The 24,239-nt window shown below is 39.3% G+C and overlaps 2 protein-coding genes across 2 annotated transcripts in view; both read right to left on the bottom strand.

The window, feature by feature from the left end:
* Positions 1-1,713: 1,713 nt before the first annotated feature.
* Positions 1,714-20,918, bottom strand: ints2 (integrator complex subunit 2). The gene is made up of 25 exons (XM_044042832.1): positions 20,580-20,918; positions 18,395-18,706; positions 18,158-18,296; positions 17,474-17,576; positions 16,842-16,955; positions 15,216-15,346; positions 14,913-15,083; positions 14,109-14,329; positions 13,895-14,020; positions 13,369-13,440; positions 12,264-12,378; positions 11,734-11,802; positions 11,158-11,292; positions 10,826-11,002; positions 9,817-9,931; positions 8,937-9,041; positions 8,310-8,474; positions 6,594-6,795; positions 5,175-5,300; positions 4,783-4,984; positions 4,224-4,505; positions 3,593-3,700; positions 3,193-3,298; positions 2,508-2,684; positions 1,714-2,293 (listed from the first exon to the last, which is right to left on the bottom strand). Exons 2-25 carry the CDS (start codon positions 18,685-18,687, stop codon positions 2,112-2,114), a joined length of 3,636 nt encoding a protein of 1,211 aa, XP_043898767.1. The 5' UTR covers positions 18,688-18,706; positions 20,580-20,918; the 3' UTR covers positions 1,714-2,111.
* A 1,903-nt stretch (positions 20,919-22,821) lies between these two features.
* med13a (mediator complex subunit 13a) overlaps positions 22,822-24,239 on the bottom strand; it is a 79,785-nt gene continuing 78,367 nt past the window's right edge. The window contains exon 30 of the mRNA XM_044041480.1: positions 22,822-23,990. Coding sequence (XP_043897415.1) covers positions 23,858-23,990 — 133 coding nt within the window. The 3' untranslated portion in view covers positions 22,822-23,857. The remainder of the gene's footprint in view (positions 23,991-24,239) is intronic.

The raw sequence follows: 24,239 nt of genomic DNA, 5'->3' as shown, positions 1-24,239 counted from the left end.
AAGACAAATGTGAATCCAGCTGCAGTTATAATCTGGTGACATGCGATTGCTGTGGCTGCCTTTGAACTATTGTTTCCAATGCAAAGGGGCATAAGAAAATATGCTTGGAAGCACATTTTCTTTGAATTCAGACCAGCTGTCATTATAACGGCCATGCTCTGTGGTCAAGCTGAATAAACTTCAAAAAGATAGTGTGATCCGAGAGCCGACTTGCTGTAAGGCAACGGTCAGCATGTTGACAGATTTTAGCCGGTTTTCCTCGGAGTGTCATTCCAATTAAAATCAAACTATTCTTAGCTGGACTAACATACCTAGATCATTTGATTCAAAGTCAGATTACTCTTGCATGTATACGCTTCAATGGATTGGAGTCAGACTTTGAACAAAGCTGTGGAGAAAACCCACTTTTGGACTGATGAAGAGACAACGTTGATGCTTGTGCAACTGAAGGAACTAAATATTCCATCTCACAGTTCATGGTTTGTCTGTGATGCAAAAAGGAAACTGATTCAATAGCACTAGCTTATAGAGAGATACAGCGACATCCGCATGTTTACTAGGACTCAGCACGTTGTCCGATTGCTACGGCCTATCATCACATTTCTCAGTTGTTATTGTTGTTGTTGTTTTTACAATATCCCTATTGGCCAATCAAGAGAATACAGTTTTCAGGTCCTGCCACACTGGCTTCACTAACCAGTGAAATGAACAGAATTAAAAGTGTTAATTGGGGAAAACATATCGAAGCTGCTTCATATCTACAATATGCAAGTGTTAAAAACGCCCTGAGATCTTAAATCTATTTTAAAATATGAAATATTTTTGAACTACAATAGGGTTAAACTGTGTAAAATGCACTCTTAACAGCAACCACTGCTGTGAAATGGTAACAGCACGCGAAACGGAAGGTAAACACAGGTGTTGCTAATTACTCTCATTAACGGGGTAATACCAATATTACGGACGTAGTGTCAATGTCTCTTATAGCACAATGTCGTGTCAAAATTATGTTTTGTTGACATTCAGTTAAGATAAGGTTCGTTTATGCATTACCATACAAATCTAAATTCTATCAGTTTGTCATGTGTCGGTCTTTATCTCCTCACCTGCACGTTCTCCACCTCTCCACCATGACAGGAAGCAAGTCAGTAATGACTGGCTGCGTTGGCCTCGCCAAGTCTCGGTGCTTTTCCAGGGGTACGTTCATTAATTTAAATACAATTCTGTCACATGGAAGGCCACAGTGTTCCGACAGCCGGGTGGCCACACTACATGCTGCCGACCGGTGCCGTTTTACTCGGGAATAATACTCGTTTGTATCACGTCATTACGTGAACACGCGCTGTTTTTAGCGAAGTTCTGCAACTTCCAGGTATCGCGAGATGTGGGGATGAGAGTTTGTCTGCAGTGAGATGGACATTTACCTCCTCCTCGGTTGGTTTTGCCTGTGAGCAAAATTCTGAAGATATATGAACTCTCTGTCAAAATGTCTGGCGATAACTCATTTAATTAACTAATTATTAATTATTATTAGTTAATTCCACAGGGAAACCCATGACTACAACTCCTGCTCCAAGTTTCCCATTTGCTCCAAAGACATCCATCCATTTTCTACCGCTTTATCCTCCACGAGGGTCGTGGGGGTTGATGCGCCAATCTCAGCAGACCCTGGACAGATCTCCTGTCGATGCTCCAAAGACGTCTTCAATTAAATTATTTTCTTTGTTTTATTACAAACAAATAAAATTACAAAAGCTATTCACATTTCAAGGCAACAATTACTTATTTTCAGTTACTAAGAAAAAGGTCACACACTCATTAGAAAAATATGCCCAAAGAGGCCGAGAAAATGGACCCAAATAAGTTTTTCAGTACACAAACACATTTCGAAATAAAAGTAGGACAATGGAATAAAGAGGGACCCTGATGGTAAAGAATGTATTTTCCATGACTTAAATGACCAAACAGTAAAGTGGATATTCAGCTCAGTTCAAGTGCACCAAATCAAAATAACAAGATCTGAAAGGCCTTGACAGCATCAGTCCGAGAGCACTGCTGGAAGATGAATAGAGATGTCCTTCCTATCACTCTAGGATATGCGTGTGCGTGGCTTATAGTCTGTGAAGGGTGGAACTAATGATGTCCATGAATGTGGCCTCCACACAGTAGCAGAGTTGAACATCGGTGTCGGCTCCACCCAGTTCCTCTGCTGTCCTTTGTGGTAGGGTCAGCTTTGATGAAACTGCTCCCTGATTCAGAGCTTCCTGAGGCTTCTCCTTCAGATACTGCAAACCTAGGCAGAAAAACACACATTTTGTATACGTTTTGAACACAGCCTGATCTCTTTTATCATACTATTTATCATTTGCTTTCATTACACAACTTGTTTACACACATCATTGTACATAAATAGCTCTGATTTTGGAAAGGGATAAACAATGTTAGTTTATGATACAATGAAAATAACAGAAACGTGTCTGATATAGACAAAGGAATATAATACTTACGTGCAATAAGAGGGTCAATATCCCTGGCTTTGGTGGCTGCATCAGAGGCACAAACCTGGCCCACTTGTACCAGCAGAGCTGCCACTTCATCATAGAGTGGAGGGAATGCCTGGCAGAAGGCGACCAGACACGGCAGGGTGGGCATGAAGAAGGAGAAACGCTTTGCATGTGTCAGCACTGAACAGGAAATAAACACACATACAATTCAATTCAGCAACTTGAATTGAAAAGCAGTTTTAATTCAAAAGATTACAATGACAAGCGGAACCCCTAGATTGATTTGCAAATGAACCAGTCACAAAAACAACAAACCAACAGACAGTGTGCAGTACGTGTGCAGTATCTTTACATATACTTTAACCTTATTAGATGGGTATTTCATGGGTTGGCACTTCAGGAGCACTTTCTAATTCATTTCTTGCATTCAAGAGAGGGCGCTGCACTAACAGCCAATGGCCAGATGGTGGCAGCAAAATATTGGGACAAAAATATTAAGCCTGTCTCTTTGACAGCAGCAGATTTATACAAGACACACTGTAATGTACTGAGCAGGGAGTTGTAGGAGCAAATACAGTGATGGAGATAGAGAAGCAGATTTTTTTTAAAAGCAGGTTGAGTAAACAAGGCTACAACCAAATGCTTGAGAGCATGAAATGAAATGAGACAAGAAAAGCTGTATACTGACCTGTAAGGAGGGTGCCCATGACACTGATGGTCAACCTGGCCACACTGAGAGATTTAGGGAGTGCATACTGGGTACACAGGTACGACAGCAATTGGATTGCAAAGATCTGCAAGGACACACTTAATAATTAATATCTGTTCCTGCACATGAGGATGGAGCCAATACCAGGTAACAGTGAAAGGCAGGGTACATGCTGGACAGGTCACAAGGCCATTGCAATAATTGATTATGATAATAATCAATGACAATGACAATAATCCCACGTAACATTAAGCAGATGTACCCAATACACAAAGACACACACAACTGTTTAAAAGAAGCTCTGGCACAAGGCCAGGGTAACTCCAGAATTTAATGCCAAGAAAGAGAGGAGACAGAGGGAGAGTATGGGAGGGCTCACCTGCTTTTCCAGCTGGGGCTGGGCCAGCAGCTCTGGGATGAAGTCCAAACAGATATGGATGGAGGGGATGCCTGCCACAGTTAAAGGCAGCAGAGCTTGAGGGTAACCCTGACAGGAAGACAGCCACAGAGGGAGAGCACAGGAATTTTATTACTTATAATAAAAGAGAGGAATCAGAACTACACATTCAATTTAATGAGCAGTCATTTAAGCACACAAACATGTGCATTCTAATGCACACAGCATCAATTGGCAATGACTACAAAAGGGATGGATGAGCATGACTGAGAAAAGAGTGATTTCCACCATATGGTCAACTGCTCTGTTTAAATGAATTAAATATAATTTAAGAGGTTTGCAAGGTAACTCAGGCTGAACAATTAATGTAAATACATATTTTCAAAATCCCAAGCGAAGTGCAATATTCAAGGAGGAGCTACAGTTTTCTTACAAAAGGTAAACATGGTGTAATTGGTAAGACCAGAAAAACAGTTTTCTCCAGGTGTAAAAGAAAACGCTTGTTTAACACAGACGGCAGCAAAAACATTTTCACAAAAAAGATTATTTTTAAATTACAATCAAAATGTTTTAAAAGGTAATCTCATTCTTTTTTTTCTCCCTAATGTGTTACCTGAAAGTGAACCAACTTGGCAATGTTGGGGTCAGCGATGAACATCTGATGTAGCAGGCAACAGATGAGGCACTGCACCTCCCTCAAATCACTGAGCAGGCCTCCCTCTGGCTCAGAATCCCCCACAACCCTGCTGGCCCTAGGCCCCAGGCTTTCCTGTTTCAATTTCCCTGGCACGGGGCCCCTAATGCTCTTCAGCAGGCTCTCTGTGTCAGCCCCCATCTGCTGCTCTTCCGAAGTTGGCAAACACACCTCAAGGAGAATCTGGACTGCTGCACTGTCCTGGAGTTTAACAGAAACAGGTGGTTACTATGGCAGGGTTTGAACGGTCATCTCTCACACATATGTTTTTGCAACTGAATGTCATATCAGAAACTGAATCAGCTTTTTGGCCAAGTATGAGTACACATACAAGGAAACTGACTGCAGTTTTTCCAATTTCTCTGTGTACTGTCTGTAACTTCATATTACTTCTGTGTTCCATTTTCAACAATATCCTATGTCAGGACAAAAATCTAAAAGTAAGATCTCTTTTAGAATATGTTTGGAGTTAAAATACCTGTGCCGCAAGAAGTGCATTCTTCAATTCCTCCCTGGTGACCTCAGATGTGTCTGGCTGTCCTGGCACTCCCAGGCTTGAGACTGTTTGGCTCTGCCGATCAAAGTCACCCGTCTCCTTCAGGTGACAGTGCAGGTAGGCTTTTGAGGCTAGCAAGTAGCCATTCAGCATGTGAAGGACAATGTCCATCAAAGGAGGACACCTGAGACAAAAAAGATTAAATAAAAAGAAGCTTTTACTTAAATAGTTTACTTGGGTAAGAATCAAACACCGGTTTGTGGTTATGCTGGTGTGGAATTTGGAAAGATAGCCACATCTACAAAACAACCAAGAATAAACACAGAGGAATCATTGACCCCTTATGTTTATTTGATTAGACAGGCTTTAGTTACCTGTACACTCTCTGATCACAGCGCAGCACAATGAGAGGATCCACCATCAGGTCATTCTGAGTGTATCTCTGCTGCCTGAGCAGCTTAGCTGAGGGTTGGAGGGCATTTACTGTCATCACCCACAACCTGCAAGACAAAAATACATTGACAAAGTTCGAATGTGAATTCATACTGCAAAGTACAGTCAAATAATAGCGCAAGCCTTGTCCATTAAGACTTAAACTTCAGTGGATTTCTTTAGTCTTTGCATTATAGACTGAAAAAGCAACTAAAAATACAATGTAACAGGTGACACACTACCATTTGGGTAATTTCCTTCTGTGATTGTTACTGTGTCACAGATTTCACTCTCAGAATACATCCATACTGCACACAAGGCACAAAACACTGCAACAATTTCATTTTTTCATTTCATATTTGTTGTATTTATACTAATATTGTTATTTCATTGATTTTTTTTTTTTATATGACCCATGTCCAATGTGTGTGAATGGTCACATAATTTTTCAGGTGTGCCATTATGGACAGAGATTATTTCTGATTAAGCTCTAACAAGCTTGTTTGGATGTGCTGTTTTAAATCTATAGCATCTTAGTGTGGATGAAGCCTCAGTCTCTCTTATTAGTCCAATGTAATAAACCATAAACCACAGGGTTTTCTTGGAGCCTCAAGCGTCCCTGCAGTGTGCACACATACATTAATCAGTTGAACGGTGTGAAATCTGACACTGCTGCCCTCCTTCTAGATCCACCAAGGCCTCTGATTTAGCCCGCTGCAACATTCAATACTAAAGCAGGGCATGAGGAAGAAATGAGAGAGGGGGTCGAAATCCCCAACATCTCTCATGGAGTGTCTCTCTCTGTTTTCCTGGCCTAAGCTCCTCTTGTTAGAGACCCCTTTTGGATCAATAAGATGTCTGTTCTGAGCTGTGGTAACTGTGCTCCTGTGGGTCCAGGGCAGAGTGAGGGTCACCCTCCTCTGTCCAGATCGTTCTCACCGGCTGACAGAGTTGCCTCGTTCAATACCTCTGATCTATTCTCACAGTAATCACTGAACAAGTAGCCTGAAGTTAAGGGTCACAACTCCTGTTCCACCTATAATCCATTTACAGAGTGTCACAGCAACTTCACAGAGCCAAAGGGGAGTATCACTTCATATGTGGGTTCATATTTGTACATTTCCTTATGTTAAACGATACAATTCTATTCAGTAAGGTAACATACTTGTTTATAAATAATCTGAGGCCTTTCAATCGCTAAGACATACCCATATCCAAGAATATAAATTATCTTATAGGAAATCAGAATTTTCCACAACCATTATGTATTATTCTTTAGCAATATTCAGTGATAATCTCAAGTGAGGCTGTCACAGTAACATTTTCTATCTTTACTGTATAATTGGGTCCCAGGTGTTTACCTGCGAGGCATCACAGTGTTGAGACACATCCAGAGCTTATTGAGGGTCTGCGATACGCGGCGAGGTACGGCGGGCTCCAGCAGCAGAGCCATGCTGGCAGTGAGGGCTTCTGCATAAGGAATCAGGTCTCCAGGTGAAAGCAGTGTTAGATGCTCCAGGATCCGCATCAACCTGGGACTGCTGGACGGCAACTTCTGAAAGGCTGTTGATGGAAAACTGTTGAATTAGCTTTAAAAGTCAAGTTTGATTCTGCAGTTCAAGAAAGTGGTAAGATCTGACAAACATGTTTAAATTAAGCAGGGAAGAACTTTCCAGTTTCTCTCACTTTCTCAAATTAGTCATTTCTGCCTGTGGGATAACAATCAAGTATGAAATATTAGAGGAATTACTGTTGTTTGGTCACCAAAAACAAGAATTTGATTGCTTTGGGTAAAACCAGCTGTGAGTAGTAGCAGCAGCAGCATCATCATCATCATCATCATCATCATCATAACTACCATCTCTCATCAGACACCTCACCAAAGAGAAACACTTCCAGCTGTCACATAAAGAGCTCAGGATGATATACGTGTTCAATAATTTTGTATGAAAACTGAAATGGCCTATGGTGAGGAAATTATTCTCCAGCACCGTTTTTGAGTGAATGTTGGTGAGAACGTTTTTTGTTATTACTGTTGGTGGTTATTACTTTTCTCATTATCCAGATCACATGAGTGATGCAATCAAGACGGTAGCAACTGGACTTGAAAGTTTTTCTTGAAGATGTTTCACCTCTCATTGTACAACAACGTTGTCTCTCACTACCTCAAATTTCCCAAAGTGCAATAAAACTGAAAACAGTGCATTATTAGAAAATGTACAGCTTGAATATTTCCCCCTTTTTAACTTGTACATGTCTTGTACATTTCCTTTGACATTTCATAGTTATTAAGGCAGTAGGTTTGAATCTTGAGGTTGTATAGTGTCAAGATCTCCAGCCAGATCACTGTTGCTTTGCCTACTTCTGTATCTTTACTTTATTTTTGTTCTTGTTTTCTCTGCCTTTCAAATTACTGATTCTGGAGGTTTTGCACAGGAATTCCTATGTGCCTGGACTGTCTGCTCATGCACAAATAGCGAATAAACATCTTGAATCATCCAAGAGGCTTCTTCAGTTCTGAACATTTGTGGTGAAACCCAGGAAATTTAAGAGAAAGGTTGCCCTTAAAAAGCCTCAGGGATGAGGTGTGACGTCAAGTCCAGTTGTTACCGACTCAATTTGTTATGGATAACGACAACCTGGATGAATGAGAATTTGCACAGAGATGCAAAAAGAGCCCAAAACCACTGTGGATGCATTATAAAAATACAGTGCAAAGTTGCATTAATACAAAATGTTTTAAAAGTCTAAAGCCTGCTTTGGTCAGTCCAACATCACATTTAGTTTAAAATGCCTAACACATCAGAACTGCTTTCAAATAATAATAATGATTGTGAAACTGATTATTGTTAGACCTAAATCTTTTAAGAGGAATTTCTATCAATGGAGAAGCCAATTACAAGACAATTCTCTCCACTGAGAGAACAGATAAAAATTGGATAAAGGCTGTTATCTTTTAATGTATTTTACCATGTTAAGATCAATTCTCCTTTTCACCACACAAGTGTTTCTTGACAAAAGGCCTAATTTTACACCCTAATCTTATTTCTTTCATCCGTCATTGCAGCCCTGCTTACCCTGGTGGAGCTGGCTCTGAGTGTATCTGCAGGTGTTGCTGGGGAGCATCATTCTTCGCAGCAGGGGCAGGGTTCCAGTCACCTCCTCCTCACATACCCAGTCCTCCACTAGACACAGGTGGGGGTAGTTGGTGGCCAGCAGCCTCAGCAGGGCAGAGTGTAGGCCTGGGAACAGGAAAAAGATAAATCAAGGCTGTCTGAACATCTATTACTCACAAGTACATTTTAGGGATGCAAATAACAATTGTTTTCATAATCGATGAAACTGTCAATTATTTTCCAGAAAAAGTTGTTTGGTCTATAAAATGTCAAAAACATTTTTGAAAAATCTTTATCAGTGTTTCCCAAATGTCAAATGTCTTGTTTAGTAAACAAACCAATATCATTCAATTTGACTGATTTCTGTGTCATACGGAGCAAATAAACAAGAAAATATATTGGTATATTTAATGTCGAAATCTTTATTCATGTCAACAACCATTTGAGAATGAAAAAATGAAAACACTGAAATGTAACAGAAGTAATTTTACTTATCATGTAAAATATATCTTCAAAAATAAAAGTACATTGACAATTTGTAGGTACTCTGTTTGCTCTATGTAACCAAACATTAGGATAATTTCTTACCTCCTAGCTCCTGCTGCAGTCCCTGGGCCTGGGTAACCAAGTACTTAATGGGGATTTGGTCCATCAAGGCTGCCGAGTAGGACTTTGGCTTCCTTTGCATCAGGGCTTTGAAAGAAGAAAAAGGATGAGTGAAGCAGAAACAAACCAACAAAAAACCTACAGGACAGTCAGTAGATAGTATAAGAATATAAAGCAAAAAAAGGACAAGAAAAAGCATAAGTGTTCGATTTGGCTGTGTAAGGACACCAGAGCCGCTGTGCCGATGTGTTACAGGAGCGGAGGTGATTTTTCATTGACGTGGGTTCATTACCACTGCTGATAGGCATCATTACTCCTTCTTCGAAAGCTGCGGGAGCACTTGGGTAAACACAGCAATTAAAGAGATGGGCATAAACTCTCACATAAATCTGGACTAATGAAGGGCAAGAGGAGAGCTTGTCCTGGGAGGGAATAAACACTGACTAGGCTAACTGCTAATGCTCAATCTAACCTACAGCTGTCCTACTTAGCTTAGCTCACACAGCCATTGTACTTGGCTCTATTTCATCCCTCCATTTATCCTGTATGAAGAGGCCAATCGTCAGTGTCGAGAGTGTGTGTGTGAGAGGGATAGAGAGAGAGAGAAGGATGAATGACTAGACATCCAGAGTGAATGTCTCCAACAACTTAACAGAGATAAAGGCTGCTTTTCTTCTCTCACTGCCTGACAAATTCCCTCCATCTCAAATACAATGGCTTCTTCTGTTGAGGAGATGACAATTGGCACACTTTACAGATGCAATAAAAGAAGAAAAGAAATAGAAAGGAATGGAGCCAACAGTTCAGAGCCAAGCCAGGAACACTCCAGTGCCAAATGAGACACATTCAGTGTTATACAAACCTAGTTGTTTGGTGCTGGCCAACAGGTTCTCCTCATATGACAAGATGTAGTAAAGGATAAGAAGTTGGGTGGTGATGGAGTAGCGCTGTCGTCCCCCTCGACCACCCTCCCCTTGCTAACAAACACAGATGAGAAACAAAAATGAACCTCAACAGGCTCATTGAAATACAGCTTTTACAAATTCAAAAATTAACATTTGCATTTTAACTCATTTTTTATTTTCTAAGAGCATCACAGGCCAATGAGACAGGCAGCACATTAACATTCTGCATTATCGGTTCTATGTAATTGGACTTGGCATCAAAAGCACAGTTTTTTTTTATATATATTTTGAGAGAGCTACATTAACAGAAAGGTACAATTATCAATTCATCCAGCCCTGACACATGAAACAAAATTGAGGGAGGCACTATAAGCATACTTTGTCTGAACAAATTTGATTTGACTGAGTTTGGCAAATACTCGGTGGTGCAAAAATTATTTAAAAGCCTCATTGCAGCAAAGCATTCATAACACTCTGGAAAGCTGTGACTAAAACAAACTCATCAAAAACAGACACAATTTCCCTATCAGAAATGTTAAAATTAAGCATTTAAAGAATGCTACTGCTTGCTCTAATCACTTGTAATGTTCATAAATTACCAATATATCCTCTATAACAAACAAACAAAGAAGTAGACTGAACATTGGAAAAAAAAACTATATTTTGATTAAGCATGTTGTATTTTAAAATGATTATCAAATCACCACACACAAATTACATAATACAACAGACCAACAATTATCTCTCAAGAGGAAACCATAGTCTTTAAAATATTCAAACTTGATGAATAATAATACAAAAATAATAATCCTTCCAGTTTCAATAGGGTTCTTGCAACCTTGTTGCTCGAACCCTAATAATGGAATGGAAAAGATTAAACCACATATGAAATGTACACGACTATTAACTTTTTAGGGTACAGTTTTAAGCTTTGGCTATCGTTGTGGTTACTGAGGGTGAACTCACCCCGGCAGCACTCTGGAAGACAGTGAGGATCTCCTGCTCAGTGATAGGCTGATTGGTGGCCTCTGGGTTGGCTTTGGATGCTGGGGTGAGGATGGAGTTGATATAGGCATCAATCAGAGGAATCAGCTGGGTGTGGATGGGGGTGTTTGTCTCACAGAGCTGGCGATAGATCCAATCCTGGAAGAAGTGTTGGGAGAACAGATTTATTTATTTTTTACAATGAGTAGCAAGCTATTTTGCATCTGGCATAAAAATCTCTGCCAAATCAAATATGCAGATTATCCTCGGTGGCAAGCCCTAGAGAGTGGCGAGTTATTTTCATCATATCATACCTTGATGGACACTTTGTGCTTGGTGAAGGCTCTGCTCCGAAGCAGCTGGTAGATACAGTGAATTGGGAGGAATCCTGTGATGTTGGCACTTAAGTTATTGGTCACTGCGACTCGAACTGCATGAGCTGTAACCACCTACACATAATATAATAGAAATATTAACAGGTCATCAGGACAGCAACGACGGAATAGAAAACCTTAAGATTTTGCATAGATTTATATCACTGGGTAATGAAAATGAAAATTATAATACCTTTAGAACAATAATATTTTTAATAGGATAACAACAGCTGTGTTTCCATCGAGTGGAACAGTTCGGTTTGGTACAATACAGTAGGTATTTCTTTTGCATTTCCATTAGGAATAGCACTCAAATAACCATCCTCGGCCATTTCATTCTTTAGCACCCTTCGCATGGGTTACCAAAGCAAAATGGTGCAGTTGTAGTAAGTATTATTCTCAGTCAAAACACGAGCATTACCCAGAGCTTTACATTTCTAAACTGTACCGTACTAATGTGGAAACACAGCAAAGGTCATCACTACATTAGGAAAATGTACCAGGTGAGAGACCAACCTGTTCTGTGAAGATTTCTTGTGTGAAGATGGTCTTCATTTTACTTAGAGAGCTCGGCTTGATGGCAATCTGTGAAAAGTTGAACATTGATGCAAAAACAGTAGAAGAAAAAAATGTGCAGGCAACAACCTGCAGGCAACTGTGCTAGTATTTGGTAATTTGCTCCTTTCATATTTCATAAGAAAAATTCTACATGGCAGGCACAACATCACAACACTGAATAGAGATGATTGCCCCGAGGGTGGAAACAAACAGGCTCTAAATCCAATTACATTTCACATCTTAGTGGAAAATACACTGAGACGGGAAAACTACTTAGCACACAGGCAGGAAACAATTGTGCACTTAGTGAGTAATAAAACAGAAAATTGGCCACAGGGTATAGAGAGTCTTGGTAGATGTATGCATGCTGCAAGTATTAGATAGTGATATAGTCTTCATATGTACTGCTGCAGTGGAGGATTGGGGCCAGCAGCTGGTCAGTCAGACTGCTGTATTGATCACTGCCTTCCTAACACCTACCACCTTACCTTCATCCCCAAAGTAGAGCACACCAACTCAATAATGGAGCACAGCTGGTTGCTATGGAAATACATGGCAACCAGTAACAGCATCTCTCCAAAAGAAGCAGATACGCCTGCAGCACTGTAAGGAGGAACACACACATACACACACAAGTGAGCCAAGTGAGAAAAGACAGACTTGTCACTAATCCGGCAACTTACAGAACAGAATTTCAATCAACCGATTATGCAAGTTGCATCAACCCACACACAACCCCCACACAAGCACTGACCACACCTTCTACTAAGTCTCTAGTAATGCTAGTGCCATGATCACTGTTGTTTACCACAACCTGCTCCTATGAACAACAAACAACATTTGCATATGGGGAGTTGCATGCCTACACAGAGTGGACAGAAACACAGCCAATGCACAGTATATTTGTTTGCGAGTACAAATATCAATATTGCCATGTTTAAGTTGTCACTTCAATATCCATACCAAATAAAAACAAACATCATCAAAGACATCCCAGTTTTGTAACATGGATAATGAATCCCATATTCATAGTCATTCAATGATACAATTTCTGTCCATTGTCCTACACTGGTATAGGTTTCAACATTAGCTATATTTACATGGACACAAGTAATAACAATTAAAGCCTGATCAGAATAAAAATAATTAAATGTAAACATGCCAATCGGAAAACGTCCATCTTATACACCAGCCCATTGAGAAACAAATTTATTTTGTTTACTATGAAAGTGAAGATTCTTTTTCTACTTTTACTTCTGGAGAATTCAACAATCCAGTGCATGTCAAAATAGTCTCTTCTGACTGAACACTTGATGCATGTGTACGCACACCACTGACAACAGGATCACTTAATTTTTATGTAAACGATGGAAGTGTAAATTTCAATTGAAAAAAAACTTTTTTGAAGGAAGAAATTTTGCAACATAGCTAGTGTTTCATATAAATGACTCCTGTAATACTCAGATACATACGAGGACAAACAAACACAATGAAAACTATTTGAACTTTTTTTGACAGGTTACATTGTTAATCAACAAATTAATGGGCTGGGTTCCATTTCGCCTTCTCAGTTTCAGAGTCAGGTTTTCTTACCTTTCAAAGTATTCCTCTTCTTTGATCATCCAGCTGAGCCACATGACCATCAGCTGCTCCTGCTCTGGAGTGCTGGATACAGACACACAAAGAACAATGTCCAAATTCCATGTAACAAAAGCACAGTTTAAAATGCTAAAAGACACAGATTAGGGCTGTCCCGATATTTGCAAAAATGAAATACTGTGCAAACCAGACTTTCGCAGAGGAAGGCAAAACACAGCACAACCACAATTGTACTACTGCTCTGTACCACAAGTACAATTTTTTAAGTACTGTGGCTTTCAATCAGCTATAAATACACTTATTTTGTTTTGTTGTCATCACAGCCCTGTATTACAGAGAGTTGGAGGGGGGCTTGCATTAATATCGAACACCACTGTATTAATTTACTGGAGTTCCTTTATTGTGACAGCCCTAATCCAGACAAGACTTTTGGCAGAGTATGTATTCGCAGAAAGTGAAAATGTAAAAACAACAAAAACAAGACTTCCCCTGGTGGACATCAATAAGATTAGCTGTGTACCTGACTAGAGTAGGGAAGGCAAGCAGCTTGCAGAAGGACAGAGAGACAAAGCGAACACCTGCAGGAGTAGCTGGAGGCCTGCTGGTCATCAGCTGTAGCAGCTGTTCTGCCTCTTCATCTGTTGGTCTAGAGAAGGGTCACAGTAAGTATTTCATATATAAGACATGCATTTTCAGAGCTCACAATACTACTGACTGTACAACATTTTAGTTACCTGAGACCTGCGATGCCCATTAGGGCACAGTACAATCGGAGCAGAGCACTGGCCTTCACTACATGCTCCTCTCTCAGGCCAGAGTAGCCTGAGCTGCCCTCCCCCTCCATGTCTACATTACTGGGCATGTGGGTGCTGCGTGAGCGTGGCAAGATGGCCACCAGCTCCAACAGCAGCTGTCTACGCATCTGCCACAGCACGGAGCTGCCTTCTCTCTTTCGCTGGGAGAAGGCAGAGAAAGAGAGGAAATTACATTTTAAATAAGTAAATGAATTGAACAATCTGTTAATTAAAAAAGTTAAGTTGTTTCATTTTCTCTGCATCAATGGATTCACTGATCATTACAGAACCAGCTCAGATGCAAATTATTATGTAAATAGAAAGTATAATTTAGGATTAAACATTACCCCAATTCTACAAAGAAGCTTTGCATTCAGCTGAAACGGGGCTTTAGTGACTAATAAATATTTTTATTTAGGGGAAACATAAAACATTAATGACATTTTCAGTGATATTGTGTACATCAGAAATGGCAGCACATGGTAAAATATCAGATTCACTTTATTTATTTTTAAATTTTGGACAAAGTAATAATAACAGGACAGAATCGAGGTGACACAAAAAAAAAAATAGCAGAATTTAAACACATGACCTGATTAAAGATAACTCTTTCTATCATTTGTTTTAACATGATGACACACTGGTTAGATGTCATACGGTTGCACCTCAACACCTGCAATGTCACCTCACATCTGTCCTCTGCTCAACATGATGCCGATATCTGTTCATGCCTTAGCCTCTCACCTGTTGTCCATTACGAATGAACAAGCTGAACCATGTGCGGACTTTGCTGTTGGTACCCAGCAGTAGGCCGCTCACATAAGAGACCAGAGGACTGACCGCTTCATCTGCTGTATCTGGTTTATAGTCCAGAGTCAGAGCCACACCAAGGCCAGGCAGGTGGCACTCCTCCACCTGTGGAAACAGGAGTAACACACACACAGCACACTGTATTTAACAAAGGCATTTCTGCATGGAGTTTGCATCTTCTCCCCGTTTGTGCTATCTATCATCTTGCGATAGATAGAGAATAATAGTGTAACTGACCACCATAGCTCTGATGTTGAGGGCCTGTGAGGGGTTCATGTGACAAAGCTGCCTTAGGGCTTCAGTTCTGCGTCGACCGCCAAGACTCTCCTCATCCTGACGTTCTCCATTCTTGATCAAACCTCTGCAAACTATATATAAAGACACACATGCACATTTAAGATATAAGATAGATAGATTAAGATATATAACATGTACAATTGTGGGCACTGGTTTCTTTTTTCTCTTCATTTGGTTGTCTTTTCCAGGAACATTTATTATTGGCATTTTGATCACACAGAGCCATCATCAAGTTAATGTACATTTTTAGTTTCTTGGCAACTATTAACCTCATCAACATTTGCAATGCAGAACCAGCAGTTGTAAAGCCATCATCCTACACTTGTCAGTGAGAGCAGCTGTAACAGGAGAAGCTGCTCATGCTCTGACCAGGATCACTGATGCCAGGCTGTGCATCTTCTAAAACTATTGCTATTATCGCCTTGCTTTCAAGATGTCTGGGGTCTGTTTTTTGGGAGGACTTATAACACTTGTTGGAAAGCTTTCATTGCATTTAACGCAAGGAGAAGTCAACCTGCCTCTCCTCTGATCACTTCCATATGTATGTGGGGAGAGCCTACAATCACACAGTCAGAGCCTAACCCTAACCCAGAGGGGATAGAAGAGAAACCCTTCAACTACCTTCAAGCTTTTAACACTAAGCTTAAATGAAATGCACATCAATTAGGTAAACAAACAAAAGTTGGTTGTTATTATTTTTTCATGGTAAGAAAAACACTGAATTTCCTGGAACACATTGAGGTTTTCCTGGTTTTCAGTATATCACACTGACTGACAGTAATAATGTATAATTACTCAAATGTCATGGCCAACTCATGTTTCTCCATTAACACAAACACAGAGTCATCATTAATTTATTTGTCTGTAAATAAAATGTAACAACCATCAACAACCATTGTCGATTAGCTGACACTGTGACTCGCACTGAAATAATATTCTCAATAATCTTATCTAAAAAAGATAAAAAAAATCTTGTCAAAAAAGAGCCAGTTGAATTAGGGCTGACTACCAATTTGTGTTACATGTAACAGATGTGGATGCAAAGCCATTTCCCTCACATCACCCTTAGATCAAATCATTTCACATTCAACTCAACTGAACAAGATCTTTTCCACTAACTAAAAAAAGGATTCTTCAACATTGATGGCCATGGAGCACACTTGAATAAACCATTGACTTAGCTTTGACCCTTTGCATGATAAGCAGGCACAGGAGGCAGTGAGTATTGTATGACTCCCTCAAAGCACACACTGCACTCTATGAACCAGAGCAGGACAATAATGTTCATCATCTATTAAAGACAAATACACGCCTACTCAAACCTGTGGCAAGGCTAGAATTATGAGTGGAAGGTGAAAACATGCAACGCGAACTAAAGAACAATCAGCCTATAATTCCAATAAAACTATCACAGAAAGCTTTAAGTATTGTGTTTAGTAAAGGTCTATTTCAGCCACAGCAGGTAAACTCTGTCACCATACAAATCTAGTATGAGCAATTAAGCAGCAACTCTATCACACATTATTAGCTAATATTCTGTGCAGTGTTGTGACACTGGTGATTTACCTTCACTGAAGCTGTCGGGGACATTGGCGACAAGCAGACACAGAAACCAATCACCATTACGTACATGAAGCAGAGCTTCAGCCACATCCACAATGGGCAGCAGGGAGGGCAACTCTAACAAACAGACAAAAGATTGCACATTTTATAAGCACATTATAAATTAGGTGTTTGATTCCTCATATAACACTAATATTTACTTGCATATTTGTACCGCACTAATCAGCAAAATGTATGATCTACATTCTCAGACTGCTTTCTTATTTCCACAATTGCAAAAAATCTTTCTTATCTTTATCTAAAAATCTTATCACATGACACGCATTTATACGAATGTGTCAGATACAATTTGGCAATGAATCAGACAAAATAAAATGTAATTACCATGGCCTTAAGAGCCAAATTTGAACACAAGATCTTAAATAAGCATTCTTAAAAACAGTACAGCTGTTTGATGATGTAAATTTTCTGAGAAGTAAAAACCATAATATCTACAAACGTGCAGTACATATAATAGCCCCAATTTATTTAATTCAGCATCATGTCACTTGATTCCAATCCCTTTTCTCCAACACAATCTCACTTGCAAAGCTCTTAGTTCTAAGATTGTTTAAAAGATGAAAGCGCTCAGATACCTGCTTGTAAAATGCAGAGGACATCTGCAACCTCATCCAAGTAAACAGGGCTTTCAAAGAGTTCAGAAGACTTTAAGAAAAACTCTCCATTTGAGTCCGTCACCTAAGAAATGACACGGGGAAAAGAAACAGGCAGTGTGGTTTAATAAGACAAGTCATCATGTTCAGTGAAGTTAAAAGTACTGAACGAAAATTCCAATACAGAGGAACATTAAATTGGTCAACGTGAGAGCACCTGCCATAAATGTAAATTGTTACTGCTAAGCTTGGATCAAGGAAAGCTTTTTTCTTTTGTGAGAGCAATTTCAATTTACAAGATATTATTAATTATTCAGCAATTGTACTGCATCATTAATGCTTAATTATATGTATATGTCTAGTGAATGTTTATATATATATATATATACATATATATATATATACAACTCTCTATTCAAGCATCAATATCTCTTTTCACTTCTCCAGCTGCTACAGTCACTAACACATAAATTAAAGTTATGTAGCGACTTAGTCAGTCCTACCTTTATGAATTCATAATAAGTGTTTACATTCTGTTTGTATTTTTACACTGCAATGTTTTCATCATTATTGCATATTCTTGTCTTAATATTTTGTTTTGTCATGTATTTCTAAAGAAAATAAGTACAAATGTCCTATGATTTCCTCAATAATGCCTGACTGTACCTTATTCATGATAGCCAACAGTTCACTGAGAGTCAGGCGGAGTCTCCTGAGTGGATCACTGTGTTCAAACTCCAGGGTCAGTCCATGCTGTAGTTGTGACACCAGGATGCTTTCTCCATTAGAGCCACCAGCTTTGTGCCTGGCAGAAGGAGCACATAGTATGGTTAAAATTAATTCCAAATATCCCACCCCAGACTGTGGAATTAGTAATGTAATCATGTGTGAGACGAGCTATACCTGAGCTGCTGCTCCTTCCGTGCGTCCTGCTCCAAGGCATGAAAATCAACAGACAAAAGGGCTACAATGGAGTTTACAGCCTCAACTCCAGAGAGCAGGCGAAGGATGAGCTTCTTATCCTGTGCCCAGGACTGGCTCTGATCAGCTGGAGCACATAATGCCATCCTCACTAGGCAGGGAAGCAGCAGCCTCAGCTCTGGGTCACTTAAGGCAGCCAGACGTACCACATCCACCTTCTGCATGGCTTCAAAAGCATAGGCGCTGACAAACTGCAGTCCTGCATTGAATGCCATCTCTCTGCACCTGTACCTTCTGAGAACAGACAAGTTTCAAAGGTCTGACAGTTTCAAAGGTAGAATGAGCATGAGAAAAAGTACTAACTAAGGGTTCAGCAAACATCAGATAAACTCCACAACACCTGGTAAGAACAGTTAATCAAAAAAATAATAATAACGAGTCACAAATGAGTTAAATCCCAAGGTAAGTACTTTTTTGCCTCTGTTTACTAATTTGCATGCTATTGTAGTTATCTGTCACAAAACTAAATGCACACGTTATGTATATATATATATAGTTTATTACAAAACAAAAGAAAGAAAAAAAACATCAAACAATATGTTAAAAAAAATAAAATCACACTACAGTTTCAACAGGTGAAAAAACTAAAGTTTAATCTTCTTTCAACTGCTTTTAGTGGTCACCACATTGGATCATCTGCCTCTATATTGCTCTATCCTTTGTGTCCTTTTCTGTTACACCAACTGTCCTGGTGTCCTCCTTCACAACAAGCAAGATCCTTCTCTGTGGTCTCCTCTTTTCCTCCTGGCCGACAGCTGCATCTTAAACATCTTATGTCCGATACATTTACTATCCCTCCTCTGCACACGAACAACCATCTCAAACTTGACTCGCTTAGATTATATACAAACTTTCAACCTGTCCCAGGTCCTGTCCATCCTGGTCACTCCCAATGAAAATCTCAACATCTTCAGCTCTGCCACCTCAAACGCTGCCTCTTGTCTTTACGACAGTGCCACTGTCTGTAAGCCATACATCACGTCTCACCCCTGACACCCATCACCATGCATACCTCCACCTCTCCAGACTGTCTTCCTCTGGTCTCCTACTCTCACTCTAGATTACAATATTATCTGCAAACAACATTGCCCATGGAGACAAGGGGCACAGAGCTGATCCCTGATACAATCCCACCTACACCTTCAACCCGTCTGTCAATCCCGTTGCACACTTAACCATTGTCCTCATCATAACGCCTTTACATACTTCTCTGCTTTTCCCGACTTCCTCATATAACACCACAGTTCCTCACTTGGCATCCAACCATATGCTTCCTCTAGATCCAAATAGACACAGTATAACTCCTTCTGACCTCCTCTGTACTTCTCCATCAGCACCCACAAACATGCACACTCTCACATATGTATACATTTGTATACAGTGCTTGAAGTGGGTAGGTACTGTCCAGAACGCAGTACCGGCACTTTTACTATTTGAAGCACTTTTATTTTGCGTACCAGCACTTCTTACAAGATGCCGGTATTCTGTTTACATTATCTGTCCAATAACCTTTCACAAATGTTTTGTTATATTCACTGACTTCTTGCCACATTTGTGTCATGGACAGCATAATAACAGGACACCAAATAAAATAAACTGTTTTTTTAAATATTAAGACTAATGTAAATATACACATTAGCTAAATGTGAAACAAGTCCAATTTGTATTTATTTTAGCACATACACAATTTAAATACATACATTTAGTGAACTATCATCTTGTATCTTTTATTTGCTGAAAAACTTCATAATTTAGTGATTTGGTAATAGACATAATGCACCTCATATGGATGAAGGGTTAGGCACTTTTTACTTCCCACTTCACAGTCTGTATACGTGTGTATATTTTGTAAAACACGCGTATTATCGTAAAACAGGTTAATTCAAACTACTAGCCGGCTCGCTCACAATGCTTACAATCTCGACTGCTTTTAGAGCGACACTTTGCCCACCGTTAACCGCTAATGCTAGGCTAGGCTAGGCTAAGTTAAGCTAAGCTAGGTTAACAATCAGACTGATACCACTGGAATATGCTGTCCGGTCCGTCTCATTCGTAAAAGCACCTGGCAGTAAATGTGCACAGATTAATCCAACAACAATTATCTTACCTCACGAATTAGGACGATGTCTCTACAAAACAAAATCACCATTGAGGCCTTGAGACCTCGGACTCGGTTGTGTAGCACCGGGCTTTACAGAGGAGTCCTAAGCCGAAGAGAGAGGGGAAAAAGGCAGTCCTGACATTTGCCTTTAAGCTTATGGATACATTTCTCAGCTTAAATATCTGTAATGTCCTGTCTATTATAGTTTCCGCATGTCCACTGAGGTTTATCTACACTTTATCTGACTTATACACAGGGACAACTGGTCCAGTAAGTAGCATGTAGCAGCAGCAGCCGCGCTGACAGCACTGACACTACAAAGCTCCAGTCCTGCCCCCAAGACCAGTGCAGCTACAGCTGCAGCACTCTGTTCACAAACCACATGGACTCAGCTCGTACTGACCTATCATACACAGTCTGCTCAAAAGGTGTTAATGCTGTGAAATCATTTAAGCCGTAATTCTGTGTCTGTGCATATGAAAAGAAGCCAACTGTATGTTGGCTTCTTTTCACCACCACAACAATGATGGACAGTTTCATTTATACATATGTGCATTAACTTCTTTTTTTTAACCATGTTTTTAAATAGCACTTTGATGTAATGATGTTTTTCTTTATTAATTTAGATCTATTTATTTGTGCGTTTTTGGGAGGAGTTCTTTTTGAGAGAGTCAAGAAATGTTTTAGTGTTAACAATACAAAGACAATAATTTTTTTCTGCATTACCATCATTTATTTTTATTTTTTCACCGAGTTCCTATTCAATTATTAGTCGTTTAAACCTCTCATCACTAATTGTTGAGATTGATGATGGTGGTTCCTCTGCTTCTGTTTTATTTGCTTTATTATGGATTGATAGAAATTGGTACTTTGAAGCACTTTTAGTTCCATTACATTGCATGAAAAGTGCAATATAAAATAGCCCGAATGATTTATTGATTGACTGATTGATCTGTCCATCCTATTTCAACAGTATTTTAAAGTAAAGGACCATCATATGAGTTTTTGAATCTGAGCAGATAGTATACAGTACTTCCATATACTTGGAAGTACTGTATACTCATCCTGCTTTGCATTCAGCAGAGCGTTTTCATCACAAACTCTCCCTTTACTTCTCCATACACATCTTCTTCCATTTATACCTTTTAGACAACCAAAATGTGAACTTTTGATTATGAATAATTTGTGAACTCTTTTCTGCACCATGGATGATAAACTTACAAAGATATCAAGTCCTTGTTGCAGGTGGTCATAGTGAATAAATAAGATTAATCAATCACAAAATGTACAAAATAGAACCGGTCAAAATAACATATCTACATTTAAGTTGTCATGGCTTGAGTGTGCAGTTACAGACCTAAGGCAAACAATGTGTTTGTTGATTGTATCTATTTAGATCTTATATGCTTTAGTGCTTTAGATTTATACAAACCCCATCATCAACACATTTAAACAGTAAATTCCACTACATTTTCAAGGTTACACTGACCATTGTTGCTCAGGAAGAACAGAGCAGGACCTCTGTGAATACAAAGACTGCTGACAGATGAAAGCAGAGAATCCTCAAATGAATTAATTGCCAGCTGTTACTACATGACTCGAGGGCAATTTTGTGAGGTTATTGCAACGCTTTCCCACCGATTGTTGTAACAAGCATGCAAACCTATAGTATAGTACAGTAGAACCAGAACCCAAAAAGAAAACATGGCACTGGACTTAAATATATTTCCAGGGGTTTATTAAATAGTGTATGTATTTATCTACACCCATAAAGATTTTATTACATTTTCCAAGCCAACATTTTTATGGCAAATAGGCAACAAATTTCAATAGTCAAAAGTAGTTTTCCTCTGAACAGGAGAAATCCAGACTGTATACGGACACTACATATCCACTGAGATACCATCTATATTTGGGTTTAGGTTCATTTACACCACACATTTACTTTCAAATAAGTAAAATGGAATTGGTCTAAATGTATCCATAACCAATCAGAGGTGATGCCTGAAAATACGGCTACAGTAAACTAAATGGATGACATACTGAAAAGGACACAGCATTTCCATGTCTGCAATTAAAACATCAGTTTTGCGCTCATATATTCTTCTCATAAAAAAGAAAGAAAATCAAACCTGAGGTCAGCTACTTCCAAGAGATTCCAATAGTTCTTCCTCTCCACTACTGGTGACCTTGTCCAATTGCACTTGACAGCCCCCTCCCCAAAGCAATAAACACAAGCACAGGGAAATAAGTTGACGCACTTTATTCCTAAAACAGAAGCCACACCATCAACTGCTGGCATGGTATTCATATATAATTATTTATATACATATATGTATATATATATATATATATGTATATATATATATTGCCGTTTGGTTTTTGTGTCTAAATGTGTGGTATAAAATACTATATACAACAATGTACCTCTTTATTTGAACACAGTGAAGTTCATTGCTGTACAAGTCCTCTGTAGCTACAGCTTTGCTGTAAGTCCTTCATGCTCAAAGGCATGGAACATAATTTCCCACTCTAATTCTTCTGTACATAGTGACAATACAAATATTCTGTCTCCATTACAAAAAAAATAATACTCTAAAAGCAACCTACTGGGACTTTATTTAATTTTTATCTGATTTTTTTTTCCTGGTTGTTTTTCTTAATTAAGACGATTACATATATCTTAGACCAATTGCTTTAAAGCAGGAAGGTGATATGAACCTTCTCCATTTTATATATAAAAGAGGTTAAGAAATAAGACAAATTATACATTTAAAAACTTACAATAAATAAGATAGATGCAGGCATTTCATTTGGATACTATTTCATCCAAAGCAATAAAAACAAATTTCAGGTCTTAAAACCAAAGATCCATTCTTGAGTTTTTTTTCTTGATCAACTATGTCCCTTTTCTTCCAATAACTTTACAGACAGACTCGTCTCTCCAATACAGACTGGCCAGTGACTGTGCTGCCATGCTACATACCATAATAACCAATCTGTCATTCTCTCACGTTCATTAATTGCAACTTCTGGTTTCCCCCGCCTCCTCTATTTTCCCTTGTCTTTATGTGCATGTCTTTAAATCACAGAGGCAGGACTGTGTGAACAGCCGCGGGGGACAGGAACGTCTAATCCCATCTCGGTGCAGGATCCAGCTCCTTGCTCGGCTTCTGCTTCTTCTTGCAGTATTCTTCAGTCTTGATAGAAACTCCCTTTGGGAGTTGTTGCTTTCCTCTTCTCTGAAATGTTTAGCCTACATCCCTCCTGTAACAGGCAGTTGGTCACAACATGTTCATGATGAAGTTGTACATCTGGTTGAGCACCACAAAATGAATAGGCAGGCATGATCGTCGGTCCTGTGTGGCCGGGTCACACGTCAGCCAGGAGAGGGCGTTGTACTGCTCCAGCACAAATCTGTCCAGGCATACGAAACAAGAAGCTTGTTTATTATTATTTTGACATATTTAGCAGTTGACTCACTGGGGTATAAGTACGTATTTCACTCATCTTTGACTTGTCATGGCAGTTTTTACCAATACACTAAAGAAACTGAGTGTCCACAGAGAACTTCAGGCTAATGTTTCGTCATCATTTGTATAATATTTACATATGAATAAAAACTACAAATGCAAAATTCGCCCTGGAACATTTGATCAGTGGTGA

The sequence above is a fragment of the Solea senegalensis genome, linkage group LG13 (genome assembly GCF_019176455.1).
Source record: "Solea senegalensis isolate Sse05_10M linkage group LG13, IFAPA_SoseM_1, whole genome shotgun sequence".
In the NCBI taxonomy this organism is placed as follows: domain Eukaryota; kingdom Metazoa; phylum Chordata; class Actinopteri; order Pleuronectiformes; family Soleidae; genus Solea; species Solea senegalensis.
This window is presented reverse-complemented; position numbering and strand designations above follow the sequence as displayed.